This window comes from Moschus berezovskii, chromosome 13, assembly GCF_049115385.1.
Source record: "Moschus berezovskii isolate FMDL1 chromosome 13, NW_MosBer_1.0, whole genome shotgun sequence".
NCBI lineage: Eukaryota > Metazoa > Chordata > Mammalia > Artiodactyla > Moschidae > Moschus > Moschus berezovskii.
This window is the reverse complement of record NC_142472.1, coordinates 14,175,851-14,199,175: the sequence shown is the minus strand read 5'-3', so window position 1 is coordinate 14,199,175 and position 23,325 is coordinate 14,175,851. Positions and strand designations below refer to the sequence as shown.

General features: G+C 41.2%; 2 protein-coding genes across 4 annotated transcripts in view; one reads left to right on the top strand and one right to left on the bottom strand.

Moving 5' to 3' along the window:
* DNAJC3 (DnaJ heat shock protein family (Hsp40) member C3) overlaps window positions 1-2,771 on the top strand; it is a 56,291-nt gene extending 53,520 nt beyond the window's left edge. Inside the window, exon 12 of the mRNA XM_055426574.2 lies at window positions 1,487-2,771. Coding sequence (XP_055282549.1) covers window positions 1,487-1,644 — 158 coding nt within the window. The 3' untranslated portion in view covers window positions 1,645-2,771. The remainder of the gene's footprint in view (window positions 1-1,486) is intronic.
* A 9,228-nt stretch (window positions 2,772-11,999) lies between these two features.
* The window catches only part of UGGT2 (UDP-glucose glycoprotein glucosyltransferase 2), a 140,779-nt gene continuing 129,453 nt past the window's right edge, over window positions 12,000-23,325 (bottom strand). For all 3 annotated transcript variants that reach the window (XM_055426570.2, XM_055426572.2, XM_055426573.2), the window contains 3 exons: window positions 18,621-18,737; window positions 14,757-14,883; window positions 12,000-12,497 (listed from right to left, as the gene is read on the bottom strand). In XM_055426570.2, coding sequence (XP_055282545.2) covers window positions 12,475-12,497; window positions 14,757-14,883; window positions 18,621-18,737 — 267 coding nt within the window. In that variant the 3' untranslated portion in view covers window positions 12,000-12,474. The remainder of the gene's footprint in view (window positions 12,498-14,756; window positions 14,884-18,620; window positions 18,738-23,325) is intronic.

Here is a 23,325-nt window from a genome sequence, read left to right as displayed (position 1 = left end):
TTCTGTGTCTGCCCCTGTCAGACTCTGGCTGTAGTGGAGACACCACCAAGCGTGGAATCAGAAGGCCTGAGCATGGCTCTTAAGGCTGCACTAAGGTTCTGTTTAAGCAAGTTCCTAGCACTTTTTCTGAGCCTCAGGTTTTTCTCACCTGTGATATGAAAGTACAAGAGGGATACTCTTAGTTTCCCTTCCAGAGTCACAGATCAGTGCTGATTTTCACAGCGCACTTACAGGAGCTTGATCAGGAGATGGGCTGCCAGGTGGGCATGTGCAGTAGTGGGTGAGGGGCAAATATGCTCGCCCTCTGAGAGCGGCTCCCCAGGAATCTTGCCCTGACTCAAGTCAGTCGATTACTGGTGGCTGATATTAACCACCAGTTATTTCACCATAAGCTAAAATGACCCAGATAATAAAAGGGAGACAGTTAAGAATTGAGGTAATGTTGAGCAATGCTTTATACTCCTAGAGGGACTCTCATGTTAAGCTAATACTTACTGCTTTTTTGTGGCCATCCTTGTCAGTGGGAGCAGAAACCATGCCTTTTGAGCTAGACAACCTCAATAGAATAGAAGGAAATCACATTTTATGCCCATTTGACAGATTTTTGAGTTACTACTTATGCTATGGAATTGAAGTTAAATGATGTTTATTCCTAAGTAACTTATAATCCAGTGAGGGAGACAGGACTGACTGAGTACAGTAGGATACATACTGTTTGTTGTTCTTTTATCTGCAGACACTGATGCCTACGAGTGGCTCTGTCCCCTCAGCTTGTGCAGCGTGGGTCAGGCAGCTGTCAAGTTGGAGGGGCTCTGGATCTGAGTTCTAGGGGAGCAGGGGGCAGAAGGCCTGATGGAGAAAAGAGCTGCATTCTTGCTTACTAAGAGTTCTTTCCTGTACTCTGTTCTTCCTGTCCTTATTTTAAGGATGAAATAGCTTTTTCTAATGTCTGCTGTCTACTGCATGCTTTCTGCCATTTGTCTGCAGAGGCCTCGGTCTCCTCAGGACTGACAGGCCCAGCAGCGGAGGTGGCTCCCGGATTGTACAATAAGGCACCTCCCTCCCTCAGTCCTGGGGAGCCTGCCTTCTGTTCAGACTTAACAGTGAGGCCCAGACACTTCATGCGTTGACGAGGCTGCGCCTAGCTGACTTCATGTTTGGGGTTAGGATGGTGACAGGGGCTGTTTGATCAGAAAAGCACGTGTGACTCTGAGGTCTCATTCTCCGCAGTTCCTCATCTCTTCCAGGGAAGAATTTCCCTGGGTGGCTTCTTCTGAGAAGATTTCGGGGGTCTGAATTTTGGTGAATGCCCACTTTGAGCCCTGGCTGGTTTCTCTAGTCTGTTTCTGATGGGGGTGGGGTGGCAGGGAGCCTGGATTTGAACATCAGGTGCAGCTGTTCCAACAACTGGGGTGCGTAGCCCCCAGAACCAGCCCGTCCCCGCCCCAGCAGCAGCTGGGTCTTACCTTGCTGGCTTCTTTTCCAGAGATGAGGAAGAAGTTTGACGATGGAGAAGACCCCCTGGACGCAGAGAGCCAACAAGGAGGTGGCGGCAACCCTTTCCACAGGAGCTGGAACTCATGGCAAGGGTTCAATCCCTTCAGCTCAGGCGGACCTTTTAGATTTAAATTCCACTTCAATTAAACCAGCTGTTTTTCTGCTCCTCTTCCTTCATTTTTTTAAAGTTTTAAAACAAACAAACAAAAATAACCTTGTTCCGGGATCCTATTGAAAAAGAAAATTCCAATCTTTCAGTTTGTCCACAACCAAAGAGGTGTTCAGAATGGCAGTGTCTGTTCTTATCCATTGCAGACTTGAGGCTGATGGGGGTGAGGGCAGGGAGGCAGGCGGGCTTCCGTTTCTGGCAGAGCAGCCTGTGTCTGTGCTGTGACCGGATGGAAGAAGCAGTCTGAGGCGGGTGCACAGATCTTTTACCTTCTACACTGGAGCAGGTGAGATTCTCTTCTTGTTGCATACGTGTCAGCGCCTGCGTGTGTGAGGAGGAGCCTGGGGTATCAGCATTCTCCAAGAGGAATGAACATTCTGAGCTGTATGTTCTTAGGCACAACTTTACTTCGACTCTGGTCTGTCCAGTCATCTGTCATTATGTTAAATTTCCACTTGCGTTCCCATCTCTCTCTGAGCATGAACGTGGCTGTTATTGAAGGTGGGCAGAGCTGTTAGAGAACCTGCTATGAATGGCAGGAGCCAGGGTGAGGTCTGGACTCACATTAAGCATGTATTTTTTCAGTACCTGGAGGAGAATACTGAAAACCATTGAAACAGAATTAGCTGTAAACCCTACTGGCCCTTTTATTTAATATGAAACATAATGAACTAAAAATATGTAAAGTAAGTTCAGATAATAGAGCAGTGGTATTTAAATAATATTGCTGTGGTGCAGAATTAACAACTGAAGTTGTGAGTTGTACAGCATTTCCTGTAACAGGATTGGCTTAGAATGTAAAGCTGCTCAGTCAACGCAGAGAGAATGCCATGTCTCCCACTTTTAGTGAGTTTAGCAGTTTCTCTTATGTCCTGGCCCACCTGGCCTGTGGGCGCCCAGTGGGACTGCTCTGAGGCAGGTGTTAAGTAGCAGGCCTGCCCCTGTGCCAGACCGTGATGCCTCTGGAAGTTCTGCCAGGAAAGAACAGGTTTACGGATCTACTGTGTGTCCACTATCAAGACAGCGTCTCTTCCTGGGATACCTTCTTACTTTTTAAGAAAAATGAACTATTCAGTCTTTATATGCTGGATAATGTAAGTGTTAATCTAGAACATTAAATATTTATGGATAGGGAGTCCATAAAATATTATGGAACTATTGATGCTGCATTTAAAATCTAAGAATTATTTAGATAAAAATTATTACCTTTATTCTAGAAAGGTTTTTTTTTTTGCCTCAGAACATTTTGACAATTTAAGTAGGATGGACCTAATATACTGACTGCTTTTTGGGAAATCAAGCATCTTCTGAGTTGTTGGGGCTGTCCCACCACTAATATCCACAACAGCCAGCCAAGCACAAATAGTTTCCTTCTACAGTCATTCTGAAACATACTTGGAAAAGAGTTTTTTAATCTGAGGGACAAAAACAACATAGTTGGACAAAACACGTTAAGTGCTTTTTGCATCTATTTAGAAGTTTATTTACCAATAAACAAGATGGAATTTTGAAAACTAGCGAACAGCTTGAAGCTTTCCTTTTGTTTTAATGTCTCAAAATTCAAGCCAGTGTGAAAATCACTTCCAAAGGAAATTCATTTTTATTCTTTAATCTTATTACTTCATTAGTTAAATCAGCAATTTTTTTTTCAATCCAGTTCTTTCATGTATGATGTCACTGTGAACTCTTTGAAATCTTGCAATGGCCTCTACTTACTTTTACAAGGAAGAATTTTCACAAAGGAATCAGAACCAAGGAAATATCAAATCACTCACCTTCCATTTGGAGGAGAGGATGTAAAGTTGCCAGCAAGGAGAAGCCTGAAGGGGTCAGGATGGCTGGGGGTGGGCCATGTGGGTCACTGTGCTGGGCACCTGTCACCTCGCTGACTGCCATCCTGCTACTGAGAGGGTTTGCTTTGTGTTTTCTCCACCTGTGAGAACTATAAATCCTGTTCCTGAAGTCTCACCGTGCATTGACTTTAGTCATAAGGGAACTATGCAGAGAGTTGCTTTTCAGTGAAGACAGAAGCAGGTATGGTGCCAGGTGCCAACGCCGTGGAGAGAAATTCTCTGGATTCTGTTCTTTTTGCTCATGAGTGAGGAAAATAATGACTTTTCACTTCCAGCCTTGAGGGTCGTAGTCTTCTGGAATCCGCCTGACTGGGAAGATGGTCAGGCCCTCCTGCCCTCCACAGTGATAAGAGCGCTGGGAGCGAGAAGGGACAGTTGTCCGTCCTGGCAGCCTGATGAAGGAGCGTCACTCTCTCCAGGCTCTGGTTTGGGGACTGCAGGTGCCCGGTAACCTGTGCGGCTCTTTGTGGAAAAGCAAAATGAGAGGGGCGCCCGGCCTTGGTGGTGTCACATTCCTTTCCTTTTCAGTGAGCTCCAGAAGTGAAGTGCCGCTGATTGGTAAATGGGTATTTTTCCACAGCAACAAGTATTAAACACATCAGCCTATAAACATGAAAAAGGTCTAAAAAGAAAGTAAATTAATGTAATACCCATTTCTGAAAGTTTGTGCTTTTTTCCATGGATAAACGAAAACTGGAAAATGACTTCAACAGTTTACTAATGTGAATTGGATATAACAGCACTAATTTTAAATGGTTTTGCTCTTTAGGCAGTATTAAAAGTTCAAGTATCAGTATGAAAACAGAATTTTTTGGGACTCTGATAATTGTCAAAACTACCCACCGCTTAAGAGAAAAAGACTAGTTATAACTGAGTATGGGGGGGGGAAGCTAACAATTTTAAGTTGGCATCATTTTCTATTCATGGTGGAAAAATGAAAGATTTCACCTTTAGAGCATGAAATTGGTTATAAGTTGTGAAATTTACCATGAAAAAAGGACACAAGATGCTTAGTTAAAAATGGCCCCTCAGTCAGGTCTCTGCCTCGTTAAAGGGACAGGGCACCCGTGACAGCCCTGTGCAGTTTTCATGGAGGACACATGCGTGGTTAACCTATAGAAATGCACGCCACTGTGCTGAATGTAGTTGACTTCTCCATGTTTATAAAGGAAAGAGGGTAGCAAATGCTGATTTATCAACAATTATTCTAAATCAGATCATTCCTTTTTTGTTAGTAGCAGAGTTTATTCTGTAATTGCAAATGATGTTAATAGGTGGAGATAATTTGCTTTGTTTAATGGATGATCTCATTTACTGAATGATTTAAGAGTAAAATCAGCCACTGCGTGGCTTCATGTATAGTAAACGGGTTTTGTTTGTTTCACACCCTCTGTATTTGACTCTCTTACCTGCAGTGAAAAGCAGAGCATAGAGGAGGGTAAGAACTGGAGATGTCTGATGAGTTAAAATATTACTCCTGCTGTTAAGTCTGTAGTTGGTCTGAATGAGACAAGTATAACTTAATCCATCTCAATTTAGTGTTTTAATAAATAAGACACCGGAAATTAATGGAAATGGGTCTCAGACATGTCTACAAATATGGGTACTATTTTTATGCCCGTGTATTTTCACATTTAATAAAAATATTTATGGTCAAATGAGTACGTTTGGCCTTCAGTCTTTTGGAGGAGTCTATTTTCCAATTTTGCTTTACACATAGTCAGCAACTGAGGTGACAAAGGGCTCTGGCTTGTCATGAGCTGAAGGAAGAGCTCAAAAAGTGAAATGATTAAATCTAGGACAGCGAGGCCTTAATGAGTGACCAGTCCTTCCCTTTCAATACCATTAAAATCTGTTAGGCTGGCTTTGAGGACCATCCCTTTTATACCATAATGTGTACATTTCTGTTAAAAGTTCTGAAAGAGGATGGGGTGGATACTGCTGCTTATCTCAAATTTCTTGCTGCAAACAAAAGTAGCTTTCTTCATATATACCACCTGTTGCAAAAGTAGCTGATCCCCTCCCCCTCCTGCCTTCACACCCAAAGCAGTGTTTCGTGATCTATAAAGAAAAAAAAGTCATTTTAATCTTAAGGTATATAGGTCACACCCTAGAAACCTGAAAACCCCTCTCCACCAAGTCGATCCTTTCTCGGGATCAAGAGATCATCAACAGAAGCAAGACATGCACATTCATCTGTCACTATCTTATACTAGGATTCAGTTTCTAATGAGGAGGCATCCAGGGCTTCCCTAGTGGCTCAATGGTAAAGAATCCACCTACCAATGGAGGAGATATGGGTTCGATCACTGGTCAGGGAAGATTCCAGATGGCAAGGAGCAACTAAGTCCGTGTGCCACAACTACTGAGTCCGTGTGCTGCAACTACCGAAGCTCTTGGCGCCCTAGAACCTGTGCCCTGCAACAAGAGAAGCCACCGCAATAAGAAACCCATGCACTGCAGCTAGAGAGTAGCCCCTGCTCGCCACAACTAGAGAAAAAGCCTGTGCGGCAACGAAGACCCGGCACAGCCAAAAATACAAAACAAGGCATCCAGCTGACAACTCTGAGGTTGCGGTCTTGTTCAGAACACGTTTCCAACCTTCACTAGGGTCCGTCTACTGGGAGAAGCGCCTCCTCTGATTTAGCTGTCTCCAGGGACCGAGCTGCCAGATTTGGAAGGCCACCGGCAAAGCGAGTTCCAAGGTCTTCCTGAGGAAGCTGGAGTTATAGGTTATTAAAAAGCACGAGGGAGAAAGCCCTGCTTGCAGCACTTCTTAGGGGATTTCAGTTTGTGTTCTCTGCATGCTTCCCTGCAATTTCAGATTTCTGTAAGCATAGTGTCTCATCTGTATGTATATCTGTGTGAAGGGTCTTTTTTTAAAAGACTGGTCTTCCTAAACAGATGTGTTTTTTCTCTCTGGTGTGAAAGATTCTTTAAAGATAGCCAATGATAACTCTTCTAACAACCTTTCACCACTATTACAGTTTTCTTAGGGTTTTATTAATACTCCTTCATATTTACCACCTGTTGCAATGTTGTATTTCCTGCTGTGTTTATGCTTTTGTTACTTCAGGTTACAAACACCTCGTAAAAGTGGAAAGACTTCATTCCACAGTTGGACAGTTTTAGGGCAAACAAACTAGCTTCTCTTCCTCCTGGTGGGTCCACACACAGGGAGCGCCTGTCTTAGGCTGGGGAAGTTTGTTTTGGACACTGTTCTATGAAGAAAAATGGCATCTTCAGACCCCATATAAGTCTATCTGTTCTTATCCAAGAGCTCTTCCCCGATATAGTAAGGACAGATGTTATGAATAAATGTAATATTAGGAAACATGCAGGCATAAAAATACCCCCTGAGAGATTCTGGATTAACACTGAGGAGTGTGAGCGCTCTTCACTGCATGTCAGGAAAAAGTCACCAAGGCTCTCCATGTGCTTTACAAGCCTCCCGTGTGACCTTGTGCGCCAGGCTCCAGCCCCTGACACCGACTTCCTTGTCCTCAAAGGAACAAACCTACCTCCATGCTGGTCTCTGCCTGGCTCACGCTTCCTCCTACTGCACGTTGCATCCTAAATGTCACTTCTTCAGGCCTGACGCTTTCCCTTTCCAGCATTTTAATTTGAAATTTTATTTAATGCCACTTGCACTCGTAACTTCAAAAGGACATGTCAGCTGTCACACAACAGGTCATTAAAAATTTGCTGGGTTTGTGCAGGTTAGGAAGAACTAGATTATTGGCCTTTGGACAAAACTGGAAACATTTTTCTGGTGGAAGCAGACCATGGGAAAACAAAGGAAAGTCTACACGCCAGGGGTGGGTTTGTTGACTTTTGTATAAAAGGGAGTTTGAGCACGATGCTCTGAGGCTAGACACTCCACTGTATGGTCAGTTATGTCCACTTCACAATTCATCCTACTCAAGACTGGCACCAAGATTACTCCTTCTCTAACTCTGTCCCCAATTTTAAATTGAACATTAGGTTACTTGGGGCTGTCTCCATTCAAACAGTTTGGTTTTGAACCAGTCTTTTAGAATTTAAGGACGAAAAGTTATCCAGATATTAATCAAAACCTTTGATTTTAAAGTGAAACCACACGTTACAACTACTGAAGCCCATGCTCCCTAGAGCCTGTGCTCCCCAAGAGAAGCCCCCGCAAGGAGAAGCCCAAGCACATAGAGAATAGCCCCCACTTGCTGCAACTAGAGAAAGCCTCCACACAGCATCAAAGACCCAGCACAGCCACAAATTCTTTTAAAAAGTGAAATCACATCAGACAGGATGCAAACATATAGTTGGGCAGAATCACATGACTGAAGTAAATAAATACAAGTAATTATGAACTGTAGGGGGCAAGATTATTCTCCAAATTTGAAGTCTATAATCAAATTGTTAACAGCAGGTTCTGAGACCTCACTCTAGAATTTCTCAGAAACTAGAATTTTACATTTCAGTTCAGTCGCTCAGTCGTGTCCGACTCTTTGCGACCCCATGAATCGCAGCACACCAGGCCTCCCTGTCCATCACCAACTCCCGGAGTCCACCCAAACTCATGTGCATCGAGTCGGTGATGCTATCCAGCCATCTCATCCTCTGTTGTCCCCTTCTCCTCCTGCCCCTAATCCCTCCCAGCATCAGAGTCTTTTCCAGTGAGTCAACTCTTCGCATGAGGTGGCCAAAGTATTGGAGTTTCAACTTTAGCATCAGTCCTTCCAATGAACACCCAGGATTGATCTCCTTTAGAATGGACTGGTTGGATCTCCTTGAAGTCCAAGGGACTCTCAAGAGTCTTCTCCAACACCACAGTTCAAAAGCATCAATTCTTCAGCGCTCAGCTTTCTTCACAGTCCAACTCTCACATCCATACATGACCACGGGAAAAACCATAGCCTTGACTAGATGGACCTTGGTTGGCAAAGTAATGTCTCTGCTTTTTAATATGCTATCTAGGTTGGTCATAACTTTCCTTCCAAGGAGTAAGCGTCTTTTAATTTCATCGCTGCAGTCACCATCTGCAGTGATTTTGGAGCCCAAAAAAATAAAGTCTGACACTGTTTCCACTGTGTCCCCACCTATGTGCCATGAAGTGATGGGACCAGATGCCATGATCTTTCTGAATGTTGAGCTTTAAGCCAACTTTTTCACTCTCCTCTTTCACTTTCATCAAGAGGCTTTTGAGTTCCTCTTCACTTTCTGCCATAAGGGTGGTGTCATCTGCATATCTGAGGTTATTGATACTTCTCCCTGCAATCTTGATTCCAGCTTGTGCTTCTTCCAGCCCAGCGTTCCTCATGATGTACTCTGCATATAAGTTAAATAAGCAGGGTGACAATATACAGCCTTGAAGTACTCCTTTTCCTATTTGGAACCAGTCTGTTGTTCCATGTCCAGTTCTAACTGTTGTTTCCTGACCTGCATATAGGATTCTCAAGAGGCAGGTCAGGTGGTCTGGTATTCCCATCTCTTTCAGAATTTTCCACAGTTTACTGTGATCCACACAGTCAAAGACTTTGGCATAGTCAATAAAGCAGAAATGGATGTTTTTCTGGAACTCTCTTGCTTTTTCAATGATCCAGCGGATGTTGGCAATTTGATCTCTTGTTCCTCTGCCTTTTCTAAAACCAGCTTGAACATCTGGAAGTTAATGGTTCACGTATTGCTGAAGCCTGGCAGGAGAATTTTGAGCATGACTTTACTAGCGTGTGAGATGAGTGCAATGGTGCGGTAATTCGAGCATTCTTTGGCATTGCCTTTCTTTGGGATTGGAATGAAAACTGAATGCAAAATGGGGAACAGCTGTCCCATTACCTACCACTTCAAGACTCATTTTTTAGGCTACAGGGTGGGCTGGGTCCCCCTAACCATGTGCTGCCATCACAAAGTTGCCCGTATTTTGAACGTGGATCAATCCGAGTCCTGGTCCTTTGTGCCTCAACTCCCTAACTGCCACCAAAAGTAAGATCCTAACAAATCAGTTGCTTCTTTGGAAGAGGGTGGTTGCTGTTTAGTTGCTAAGTTGTGTTCAACTCTGTGTGGCCCCACAGACTGTAGCCCGCCAGGCTCCTCTGTCAGTGGGATTCTCAAGGCAAGAATACTAGAGTGCATTGCTGTTTCCTTCTCCAGGGGATCTTCCCAACCCAGGGATTGAACCCAGGTCTCCTGCATTGGCAGGTGGATTTTTTTTTACCGCTGAGCCACCAGGGAAGCCCCTTAGAAGAGGGTGGACCCCCTTACTACTGAACAGGAAGTGGGCAAGAGGGGCTGGGCAGTGACAGATTTTGTGGTACACTTATCACTTGCTCTGTGAACCAGGGATCTGAGACAGATGTCAGAGCCCCTCAATGAACAGTCCTTACTGTTCCAGGGGGAAGTTAAATGTTACTATCTTCTTTGCTGCTGAATCTCAGAGAAGAAAATTCTCTTAGCCAAGCTTTAGTGACTGAAGACAGTCTGACTTGACAGACACCTGTTGCCTTGAACACTATTCATCTGGGTTTCTGACACCTCTCCTTGGCAGTAGCAACTGCCTGTCTGGTCACGTCCCAGAGGCTGGGCCTGGCCCATAGAAGCAACCATTTCTTTGGGCAGCTCCTATTTGTATCTAACTACATATTTATACAGAAAAGTCCAATTTTATCTGTAACTCCAGGCTGATGGCCTGTGGTGTTTCCTTGAAGTATTCTATTCTCTCCTTCAAGGAGCTGCATTGTTCCCTGTACTTGAGCACTCCATTTCATCACAGAAAAACCCAAATAAGTAACCAGGGTGGGGGGTGGTTACTGGAAAAGGGAGTGAGGTCTTGTGATCTCTTATCAGGAAGAAGGAAGCTGCGAGGAGCTGAGCAGTTATTTTCAAATACTCTATGAGCTGTTGCTGGGAGAAATACCAATACCTCAGATATGCAGATGATACCACCCTTATGGCAGGAAGTGAAGAGGAACTAAAAAGCCTCTTGGTGAAAGTGAAAGAGGAGAGTGAAAAGGTTGGCTTGAAGCTCAACATTCAGAAAACAACAATCATGGCATCTGGTCCCATCACTTCATGGGAAATAGATGGGGAAACAGTGGAAGTGGAAGCAGTATCAGACTTTATTTTTTTGGGCTCCAAAATCACTGCAGATGCTGATTGTAGCCAGGAAATTAAAAGACGCTTACTCCTTGGAAGGAAAGTTATGACCAACCTAGATAGCATATTAAAAAGCAGAGACATTACTTTGCCAACCAAGGTCCATCTAGTCAAGGCTATGGTTTTTCCCGTGGTCATGTATGGATGTGAGAGTTGACTGTGAAGAAAGCTGATCGCCGAAGAATTGATGCTTTTGAACTGTGGTGTTGGAGAAGACTCTTGAGAGTCCCTTGGACTGCAAGGAGATCCAACCAGTCCATTCTAGAGGAGATCAATCCTGGGTGTTCTTGGAAGGACTGATGCTAAAACTGAAACTCCAATACTTTGGCCACCTCATGCGACGAGTTGACTCACTGGAAAAGACTCTGATGCTGGGAGGTATTGGGGGCGGGAGGAGACGGGGACGACAGAGAATGGGATGGCTGGATGGCATCACCAGCTCGATGGACATGAGTTTGAGTGAACTCTGGGAGTTGGTGATGGACAGGGAGTCCTGGAGTGCTGTGATTCATGGGGTCGCAAAGAGTCGGACACGACTGAGTGACTGAACTGAACTGAACTATGAGCTGTTATCCAATAGAGAAGGGTAGATTTGTTCAGAAGAGTTCAGAGGAACAAGCATAGACCCGTGGTAGACAGGTTCTGGCTAACCATGGAACTCTTCACAGAACTGTCCAAAGACAGAGCAGTCCGGCTTTAGGAGCAGACAGTTCCATATGGCTCTGGAAGCTTCCAAGATAGCGTGAGGCTCCACCTGACAGGATCTTGGAAGCGGGGCTGGCACACTGGCTGGAGGCTAAACTCTATTAACTGTTCCTCAAACCTCCCTGATCAACAGGGTCATCCGGATCAATCATGATTTCCCACTCAGCCCCAGTGAATCAGCTCCTTCAGAGGGCAGGGTCCAAAATGACACTGAGGTCTTCTCCTGTCCCAAGAATCCTATGATTCTAGAGTAGCTGGACAGTTTTTTTGAACATTTACTATTCCTGTTCATCTAATATAGAAGAGAAAAGCTGTTTATATTCTTAACTTAGTTTCTATAAAACTAACTAGTTCTTTTTTAAAAAGAATACATACATACCCCATAAGCCCACAAATATAATTTTATAAAAATTAGAAACAGTAAAAAAAATATATAGCTATAAAACTAACCAGTTCTTTTTTAAAAAGAATACATACATACCCCATAAGCCCACAAATATAATTTTATAAAAATAAAAATTAGAAACAGTAAAAAAAAATATATAGCATAGGATTAAAACATCATATGGTTTAAGATAAATAAACTAAGTGGTTATAGTGTGGCACTACTTTCATTTTAAAACAATAGTTAAGGTATATATGGGCTTAATTTTTAAAAATACTATTCAGAGATAACCATAAGTCCTCCTTTCTCAGAAGAAAAAACACAAAATAGGTCTCTCGAATTTAAATGCATCTTTTGAATAAAGAAATTATAAATAAATACAGCTGGAATATTCAAATATGTAGATGGTTTGATAAATCTCCATGAGGACCAGCTAGTCAGATATGTTCAACCTGGTTATCTGGCAAAATTATCACTTTAACTGATGAAAACCCAGTGTTTTATGCAATCAGGAAAGAGGAACCATCTAATTTTAAACACTCAATGGTAATTTCTTAAAATATATAACTTAAATTTATTCAATACATGTTACTTTTAAATAATTAATATAATTTAAATCGAAGAATATGTCTCTGATCCTTAATGAAACTTTGACAAGTCTTGGAAGTAGTTCCACATTTCCCCAGCAGGTGGTAGACTTCTTGTCACACTTTCTCATCTTCTTACACAAGCCAGTGCTAGAGTTCATCATGTGTCAAAACTGTAGGGGAGGAAAGTATACTTAGCTCTTGAAATCTTAAATATCAAATTAGCTTAAAGCTCACTGAGGCATGAATTAATATAAAGTGTAGGTGCTCACTGAGGCTCCTCCTGTTTGTTAGTTTACTACCTACTCACTTCATTAAGTGACAATGAGAACAGCTCTTTGTATGTTATGGTATCTGCTGGGCTGTGCTTAGTTGCTCAGTTGTGTCCGACTCTTTGTGACCCTCTGGACTGTAGCCCACCAGGCTCCTCTGTCCATGGGGATTCTCCAGGAAAGAATACTGGAGATGGTTGCCATGCCCTCCTCCAGGGGATCTTCCTGACCCAGGGATCGAACCCAGGTCGGACGCATTGCAGGCTGATTCTTTACCAACTGAGCCACCAGGTAAGTCCATGGGATCGAGCATATGGGAGCATAACTACTTGCCCTTTTACCCACCTACAAGTGAGCTCCCATGAGTCTATTAGAACAATACTTTATTCATCTTTGTTATCTCCACGACCTAGCAGCCTGATGGTGAAAAACAGATTTCTCACCAGATACAAAGTATGCTGTCATTAATGTAATGGAACAACAAAGAGCAGAAGACATATGTGTCTTGAATAAATACTATATAATTGTGAGAATCAAAGTCAATACCAGTGAAGACTTGAAGAGTTTAAAATGTCTTTTTCTCTCAATGCGCTACACATATTAACTGATTTAAGAACACATAATAATTCAAAATGATATTTTCTAGGCAGAAATTAACTAAAACACAATTTAAACGGATCCTGTTCCACAATTCTAGATGGCAGACTTTCTCTCTCTCTTCACAAAATTCCACTGGAATTATGCAATCGATCAATCCTCTATTGTTGGACAGATTCTATGTCATTATTAAAGACAATGTTGTGACAAACATATACATACCCACACACAATTTTTGTTTAAATGTAAGTTTCTGATGAATTGATGGGTCAAATGGCATGTATTTGAATTTTTGTGTATCTTACAAAATTTCCTTAATTTATACAGCTACTATATGTATGCATATACACGCTTACTTGTCAATACTCTTGCTAGTGCTGGGCACTGTTAATCCTTTAACCCTTTCCCATTTGATAAGAGAGACATTTCACCTCAATGTCTCATGCAGTTACACTTTACTGCGAGGTAACTGTGTGAGTTTCCCTCTCCTCTTCCCTTTGGAGTTTCTTCTCCCCCTCCTCTCTCCTCCTCCCTCTGCCTGATCTTTCTCTCCCTTGGAAAACAGTTAGGCCACTTACATAATAATCTTTCTCAACTGAAATGGCACCTTTATATAGATTATTAAAAATACTCAGGTGTATTTTAGATACTGAACTTCTCCGACAACACCCATTGATTTTGTTAAGGAAAACAGAGTCAATATAAAACACAATTTCATGCTTATGTGAGGAAGTTTATATATAATTTCAGCCTCCCTAAAAAGTAAAATTGAGGTCAATAAGAACTATATTCTGAACTACTGGAAAGAATTATTATGAGGATTAATTAGTCTAACCTGTGAAAGTCTTTAACATTTGACTGGAACACAACAGAAGCTCAACACTAGCTCAACACTACTTTTAAAAAAGAGCAAAGAACAATAGTGACAGGTACTCACCAGGGAAGGGAATCATGAAGGAATCAAGAAGCTGATATCAGCTTTAAAAGAATATCCAACACACATTTATTGGTGTTAAGGGTTTATGTAAGGTGATAAAATGCTAAGGTAATTTCAGTTTTTTAAATCTAAGAAATGGAAACTAATTCAAACCACCCTCTCGCCTGTGATTAAGGCTACTGGAATAAGGAACCAGCTTTCGATGAGGAAACCTATACTATGTATGTCACTAATTAAGGAGACAGGAGGTAATACTTTATTTGGCTGTGTAAGGCTTTTATTAAACTTCGGGGCTTGGATTTTCATATTTAGGAAATTCAGTGTATCTTAAAGAAAGAGTGTTTCTTTTACTTTTTTTTTAACCTCTATTTTAGGTCAGGAGACTAATACTATACTGCTTATCTATGTGATGATATGAAGTTATATCCATAGGGGAATAGATTCTCTATCCATGTTTTAAATTGTGAACTTAGTCCACATAAAAAGAAAATCTATAATCATGTCACAGACTTTGGTAAAGAAATTCTGACGTAATCATTTGATAACCGTTAAGAAATGATTTTGTAATCTATTCTAATTTCACTTAGTGCAACATGTGGTTCATACACAACTACAGAACAACTCACCTGAATTTTTCTTTTTGTTTTCAAGGTGATCTAACAGTTGCCGTATCTCAGTATCATACTCCACCCATTCTGGGACAATCCTGGCAGCAGCTTTTAGTTTAGGTTCTTTTGTTTTGGGGTTATTGCACTGAAAATTTAAATATTAGAATTAGTTTAACAGAGAAAGGATCAACTGAAATGACAAATTGCAGTTTATGTAAGCAGTGTTTAATGCAAACAATCAGAAGTTTAAACAAAAATTTGAAGATTTTCTGATGGTTCATAAGAAGTCTGTCAAACAATTCTATAAAATATTTGGACAAAGGATCTAATTATATGACCATTCTGTAAAAGAGCACAGCAGACTATATTATTAAATATTTTCTTGCCTTTTCTTTGAACTAAAACCTGGTTTTACATCTTTTTCTTTTTTTTTTCCCATATGTAAAACTAATTGTCAACCTTTAGAAATGCCTCGAGTTTCTTTGGCAAAAGCATTTGTCCTCTTTCCTATGCCTCTGTTTTGATTAGCTGCTGTGATATTAAAATCAGTTAACTGGAATTCATTTGGCAAAATACTATAGTTATGAAATTCAGAGTACCCTATAAATCTCCATGCCTTAAGAATATTTAAGTAGTCTGTTTAAGAGGCAGAGTGAGAAAACAATGGACAGGGATCCTTGGTACTCATGGTTCCAATTCTTACTAGCAGTTAGACTTGGACAGTCCCACTTAAACTAGTAGTGAGACCTGTAAACATCACCAAACTGTGTGTGTGCGTATGTGGGCACCAGTGGCAGAACCTGTCTTTTCATTTGCAAAGGAGGAAATTAGAACAAGGTTTTCTCCAAGGTTCCTCTAATACTTGATCAATTTTAATTAGCAACTGGTTCTACTATAAAGTTTCTTGGGAAATTAAGTTTAAAAGGCAAAAAGCAAAGGCAGAGTTTAAGGAGGGTCTGACTCTGGATGTATGTGAAGATACAGCTGACAGGACTAGTGCTAGTGGGCTGGATGTGAACTGTGAGGAAAGAGAGGTGTCAAATGTGACCCCAGTGTCTTTGGCTTGAGCACCGTAAAGAAAGGTTACAGGAGGAGCATAAACTTCACAGAGCTACACAGGCATCCAGTCCGCTCGTCACAAAGCACACTAATAGAGCACGTGTCATGAAGCTTACTTCTACGTGGCACTTTCTCATCGTAGCCCCAACCTGCTTCATCTTTCATGCCTTATGGGAAAGCTTATTTATGAGCCATAAGCCTGGTATCTTAATCCTTTCCTCACCAAATATTTCCAGTTCATTCCATTGTGGATTTTTTCCTACAGTAATATATTTCTGAAGTCAGTGGGTAACAGAAACTTCTCTGTAGAAATTAACTTCACAGATAATGTGTTCTATAAACAAGATAACAGATTTTCTAATTGTGTCAGAAACGAGAAACAAAGTACTATTTTCTCCTTAGCTTATGCTACAATTGTCGATTCTTTACCTGCTAAGCCATTGGGAAGCATAATCTCTGTCAGCAGTGCTTCAATGGGGCAATCATGTCCCACAGGGGAGCTATGGCCAGGTCTGGAGGTACTTGACTGCTGTACCTGGGGGCTGGGGGACGCTATCGCCATCTAGTGGGCAGAGACCAGGGATGCTGCTAAACATCCTATAATGCACAAGTTGGCCCTCACAACAGAGAACCTGGTTCCGAAGGTCAATAATGCTTCTTCCTCTCCATTAGGCCATTTCCTGATTTTCCTTTTTAACCCTTCCCCTAAGATGACCAAAACAGCATGTTCTTTTTTATTTTAAATATTTCTGTGGAAGAGATGATGTTGTCCACCAAAATCTATGCCACCCATCCATTTTCTCAGTAGACCTACTGCTAGGAAGTGGCTGCCCATCCAGGAATGATGATCCTCAGCTCTTTTTATAACTGGATATGGGCACACAACCAACTGCCACCACGGGGCCAAGGCCTTTAGGATCAGGATGCATCCTCCACCCTCCTTTCTTCTTACCCTCCAGATCAACACTATCCAACAGAAATATGATGGAAGCCACAAATGCAGTTTTACATTTTCTAACAGCCACATTACAAAAACGTAAGAGGAACAGGTGGAATAAATTTTAACACTGTATTTCCAAAATGTTATCTAGTCAAAATATAATCAATATAAAACTTAGTAATGAGATATTTTTACATTTTTATTGAGTCTTCAAAATCTGATGTGTTTTATACCTTCGAGCACACCTCAATTTAGACTGGCAACATTTTAAGTACTTTATGGCTGCCTGTGGGAAGTGGCTGCCATACTGGATGGATCACCTTCAGATGGACATAGATGATGACAGGACCCTAGAGGATGAAGAAGTCCCAGGATGGATGGAGATTGGTCCCTGAGTCATGATGTACAGGGAAGCCACTCACTGACAGGACACTCACTTGGGCCTGGGTGTATGTGAAACCACAGAAATTTGGGCATTTGTTAGAGTAGCTCATGTTAATCTAAGTACTAAAAATCCCAAGGAGACTTAGGTCAACTAAGGTATAAGTCACATTCTTATACAACGCAACTTTAACACTGTAATGTCCTTAACCACTCTTTGGAAATTTCCCTTGCTTTTTTTCTGACCGATGACTACTTATTTCTGCTACATTCTATCACCTATGATTGCAATCTAATAATATTTTGGCATGCTACTTTCTATACATATCTGGAAAAACATCCCTGTATTTTACTATCCAGTCTTATTTTGTTAAAAACTATGAGGTCTAATATTTTGACAGTTTGTTCTTCAAAGAAGATCTTGTACACAATTATTCTAAACTTATATCACCACATAAAAATATGGTCAGGAAAAAAATGATATCTTGTACTACTAGAGAAAATATACAGTATTGGAATATCATGTCTACATATGGACAAGAAATCAACTAGTTTAAAATATTTCATGTCTAGATTTAAACTGTGTAGCATAAACTACTTACAATGAAAATCTAAGAAAAAAATTTCTCAAAAATCATGAAGAAAAAAACATATAGGATAATTTAAGTAGCCGGAATTATTCTGGCTGTCTTTATTTGGGGAAATTATTGGCATAAGAACTAAGCTGATGATATGTTAAGATGAGAACTCATCATCTTATGTTTAGTTTATAACATTTCAGCCAGTTGATGGCCTTTCTTTCAAAAGACCTTGTGCAGAAAAGAATTAACACAGCAGGCCTGAGACTGCTATTCTGAGAGGCCTGTGCTAGCAAGGCTGGCCCTTGCCTGGCTTCTAGGAACTTGGGTTTCAGGTGTGTTCCCACCATTCCCTGATACGAACAGCTCACTGTACCTAAACTGTGCAAACTTGTGATTTATGCTGACCACCTGCCTTTCTTCTAGATATGGGGAATTTTGGCACGTGCAAGGCTGAGGGGTTGCTTACATGACCAGCCCCCAGTAATAATTCTGGACACTGGATTTCTGGTAAGCTTCCCTGATAGACCACATTTCACACGTGGTGGTGTACTTCTTGGAGCTTAAGGAATGAGGGTTGTCCCAGGTAATTTCACAGGTAGAGGACTCTTGGAGGCTTGGGTCTGGTTTTCTCTGAACTTCACCCCATGCACCCTTTCCTTCTGCTGATTTCACTTTGTATTCTCTCACTGTAATATTTCCACAGCCATGAAATATTCTGAGTCCTAAGAGTCCTCTTATTGAATCATCAAACCTGGGGTGGTCTTGGGAGCCCCCGATACAGCCCTATACCTGCCAACGTAGGTAAATAAAACAGTAAATTACACACTGAGCCACAGGGTGCCATGCCATTTGTAAAACAGAAAATATTTCTATTGGAACATTTTCATATCTGCTTATACAAAGGAAAATGCAAACACTCACCAGATCAATTGTTTTGGCTCTTTGCTTGGATTCATCATCACACCAGGTTTCACACCACAACCATTCTTGGGGCAGAGACTTGATGGCAACTTGGTAAATCATATTATTGGGAAGATCCTATTAGGAAAAGAATGATTTCAACATAGAGGACTAGCAATTATAGTCAGAGTGAAAGAAGTAGAAGATGTCATTTAGATTATAAATGGATTCTATAAAACACACCCAAATCTGAGATATGGTCATATTTTTAAGCTTTAAATACTTAATTTGACCCAATGGTCTCATATCATGAATGAACCTGTGCACTGGAAGGAAGCGCACCCTGCCTTGGACTTTACTCCTGCACTGGGGGTGAAGATGGGGTCCAGAACCCACCTTTGTGATTCCCTTTTACCTCCAACTACTTTGAAACACCAGGATTAATCCTTACACCGTATCTTACTGGTTATGTGGTCACCACCACAGTCTCCAGATTCTGAGGTGACTTTTCAGTTCCCTATCAGGAAAGTGCTCCAAGAATATTTTCACACTTCTGCACACTCACAGCTTTCTAAGCAAAGACTGCTGGCACCTGGGTAAAAGGATGTTTAAATGACAAATGAACCTAGTAGTTAAACACAGATTTCTGGAGACATCAAGAGACCCTTTTCACAGAGGTATCTGTTTACATGTCAAGGCTTGTAAAGCCCATCCCTATGTGTCCCGAGAGAGTATCTGTTTGCATTCCGGAGCGAAGGGCATGTTTCCTTTCTCCACCAGAGGACACCAGGGGTCCTTGTGTTAGATGTCCCATCTAAGGTCCAAGATTCATAATTTTAGGGTTCTTCTCACAGCACTCCTATTAATCATAATACTGAAAGTCCTAGCCAATGCAACATGATAGGAAAAGGAAATATAAACCAGTATACAGATTGGAAAGGAAGCAATAAAACTTTGTTTGACGATGACAAGATTGTTTGTGCAGAAAATCCTAAGAATCAATAACAAACTCCTGCAATGAATAAGCAATTATAACAAGGTTTCAGGATACAAGGTTAATATACATGAAGTCAAGTGCTATATACCAGCAATGAACAAGTGGAATTTAAAATTGAAAGCATACCATCATTTACATTAGCACAATCCACCCTGCCCCCCGAACCCCCACCAAACAAGCCCCCCCAAACCCCCACCAAACAAACCTAGGTAAAAATCTAAAAGAATGTTCCTCTACATAAGGAAAACTAAAATTCTGATGAAAGAAACTTAGGGACATCTAGATAAATGGAGAGGTATTTCATGTTCACATATAGAAAGACTCAATATTGGTATGATGTCAGTTCTTTCCAACTCAATTTATAAATTCAACACAATCCTAATCAAAGTCCCAGAAAGTTATTTTGTGGATATCAACTGATTCTAAAGTTTATATAGAAGGCCCAGTGTTGAAGAAGAGTAACAAACAGGATGATAATACTGAATGTGAAAATCTTCATATAAATTCTCTAAGTAATTAAAGCATGGAGATGTGTAAAAGAATAGACAAACACAGCAATGGAACAGAGTAGAGCCCAGACATGTGAGAATTCTTTGTACTTTCTACTCATTTTTTCCCCTGTAAATCTAACACTGCTCTAAAAAAGTCTTATCAATTTAAAAAAATAGAAGTTTGACTGTTCCTTCTTTGAACCCTTTTCCTGGAAATCCATTCTTTAAATCCTTAAATAACCTGGTCTGTCACCTTATCTCAGCCACTTTCTCCCATCATACTCCCACTCTCTGACAACCTCTAGATTTTCAGCTTACTCAATCAAGTGCTGCTGCTAAGTCACTTCAGTCGTGTCCGACTCTGTGCGACCCCATAGACGGAAGCCCACCAGGCTCCCCCGTCCCTGGGATTCTCCAGGCAAGAACACTGGAGTGGGTTGCCATTTCCTTCTCCAATGTGTGAAAGTGAAAAGTGAAAGTGAAGTTGCTCAGTCGTGTCCAACCCTTAGCGACCCCACGGACTGTAGCCCACCAGGCTCCTCCATCCATGGGATTTTCCAGGCAAGAGTACTGGAGTGGCTTGCCATTGCCTTCTCCGACTCAATCAAGTACTCAGATATCAATATCCTGAGATCCCCTTTGGGACCTGATCGCACCCCTGTTTCACTGTCATTTATCCTTGATGTATTCACTCTCCTTTCTTCAATTTCCATGGTTAATCATTATATTTAATCCCTTGAATAGATTCTCAACTGTCTTACGCTTCTCTCATTTAGTTGGACATGTTTGGCAAAATAGTCCTGGTTAAATCCAAACTCTGACTTGCCCCCATCCAACTAAACATGGCTGGCAAAACACAAAGACACATACACTACACTATTTTACATTTTCATCAGCAGTGTATGGTGGTTCCAATTTCTCCATATCCTTGCAGTGCTTTTATGGACCATCTTTTTATTATAACCATTCCAGTGAGTATGACGTGGTATCTTGTAGTTTTAATCCAGTACCCAGTGACCAATGATGCTGAGCATCTTTTCATGCATTTACTGGCCACTTGTGCACCTTCTGTGGAAAAATATCTGTTTAAATCCTTTGAGTATTTAAAAAATTGGTTGTCTTTTTGTTATTAAATTATGAATCCTTTCTATGTTCTGTATGTGAAAGTTGCTCAGTCATGTCTGACTCTCTGCGACCCCGTGGACTATACAGTCCATGGAATTCTCCAGGCCAGAATACTGGAGTGGGAAGCCTTTCCCTTCTCCAGGGGATCTTCTCAACCCAGGGATCGAACCCAGGTCTCCTGCATTGCAGGTGGCTTCTTTACCAGCTGAGCCACAAGGAAAGCCCATGTTCTGTATACTAGTCCCTTATCAGATACATGATTTTCAAATATTTTCTCCCATTCTGTGGATTGTCTTTTTCACTGTGTGTTCTTTCATGAACAAAGTTTTTAATTTTGATGCAGTCCTATCTGTTTTTTCTTTAGTTGCTTATACTTCTTGCTTCATATCTAAGAAACCATTGCCAATCCAAAGTTCAGTTCAGTTCAGTCGCTCAGTCGTGTCTGACTCTCCGCGACCCCATGAATCACAGCACACCAGGCCTCCCTGTCCATCACCAACTCCTAGAGCTCACTCAGACTCAAGTCCACTAAGTCAGTGATGCCATCCAGCCATCTCATCCTCAGTCGTCCCCTTCTCCTCCCGCCCCCAACCCTTCCCAGCATCAGAGTCTTTTCCAGTGAGTCAACTCGTCGCATGAGGTGGCCAAAGTATTGCAGTTTCAGCTTTAGCATCAGTCCCTCCAATGAACACCCAGGATCGATCTCCCTTAGAATGGACTGGTTGGATCTACTTGTGGTACAAGGAACTCTCAAGAGTCTTCTCCAACACCACAGTTCAAAAGCATCAATTCTTCGGCGATCAGCTTTCTTCACAGTCCAACTCTCACATCCATACATGACCACGGGAAAAACCACAGCCTTGACTAGACGGACCTTTGTTGGCAAAGTAATGTCTCTGCTTTTTAATATATTATCAAGGTTGGTCATAACTTTCCTTTCAAGGAGCAAGCGTCTTTTAATTTCATGGCTGCAATCAGCATCTGCAGTGCTTTTGGAGCCCAAAAAAATAAAGTCTGACACTGTTTCCACTGTTTTTCCATCTATTTCCCATGAGATTTATGTCAATACTTTGTAAGAGTTTTACACTTTATCCTCTCACATTCAGGCATTTGATCCATCTGAGTTAAATTTTTGTATATGGTGTTAGGAAGGGGTCCAATTCATTCTTTGCAGGTAGACATCTTATTGTTCTAGCACCTTTGTTGAAAAAAACTACTATTTCTCCATTAAATTATCCTGGCATGCTTGTCAAAAATCTAGTGAGCATAGATGTATGGACTCTCAATTCTATACCATTGATTTATATGTCTAACTTTATGTCAGTCCACTCACTGTACATATTTAAAGGGTACAATTTGATACGTTTCACATATTAAATATTCCTGTGACACTATGACCACAATCAAGCTCACTGAATATATCCATAACCCTCAAGTTTTCTTGTGCCTTTTTGCAATCCTTCTGGGCTGTCCTTTCTACATACACCTAAGCCAGTTCTTGGGCAAACATGAACTGCTTTTTGTCCACGTGGATTGGTTTACATTTTCTAGAATTTTATATAAACAAAATCACACAATTAGATCAGCATAATTTTTAGATTCATCTAAGTTGTTATGTGTATGATGAATAATTCCATCCTTTTAACTGTTCAGTAAATATACCTTTTTACTACTGAGTAGAATCTTTTTTATTCAATCTGGTTTTGATAGATATCTGGGTTTGTGGCAGGAAGCTTCTGACACGGCCCCCAGTGGCCCGTGCCTCACAGTACTCTTTCTCTTGTGCAAGTATTCCTCCTAGAGTGTGGCTGGACCCGCTGACTTCCTTCTAACAACAGAACATGCAAATGTAATGGCATGTCAAGTTTCTGAAGAGTGTGTGGAGAACTGATACTATTTCTTTCTTTAATACTGGGTAGAATTTCATGTAAGTTTTGTAGAAATTAGAAGCTATCTGGGCCTGAAAAGTTGTGCTAAATTCAATTTCTTCAATAGATACAGTGTTCTTTAGGTTATCTATTTCATTCTGAGTGCATTTTGATAGTTTGTGTCTTCTATGTAATTTGTCCATTTCATCGAAGTTGTTTATTACCATAAAGTTGTTCATAATAGT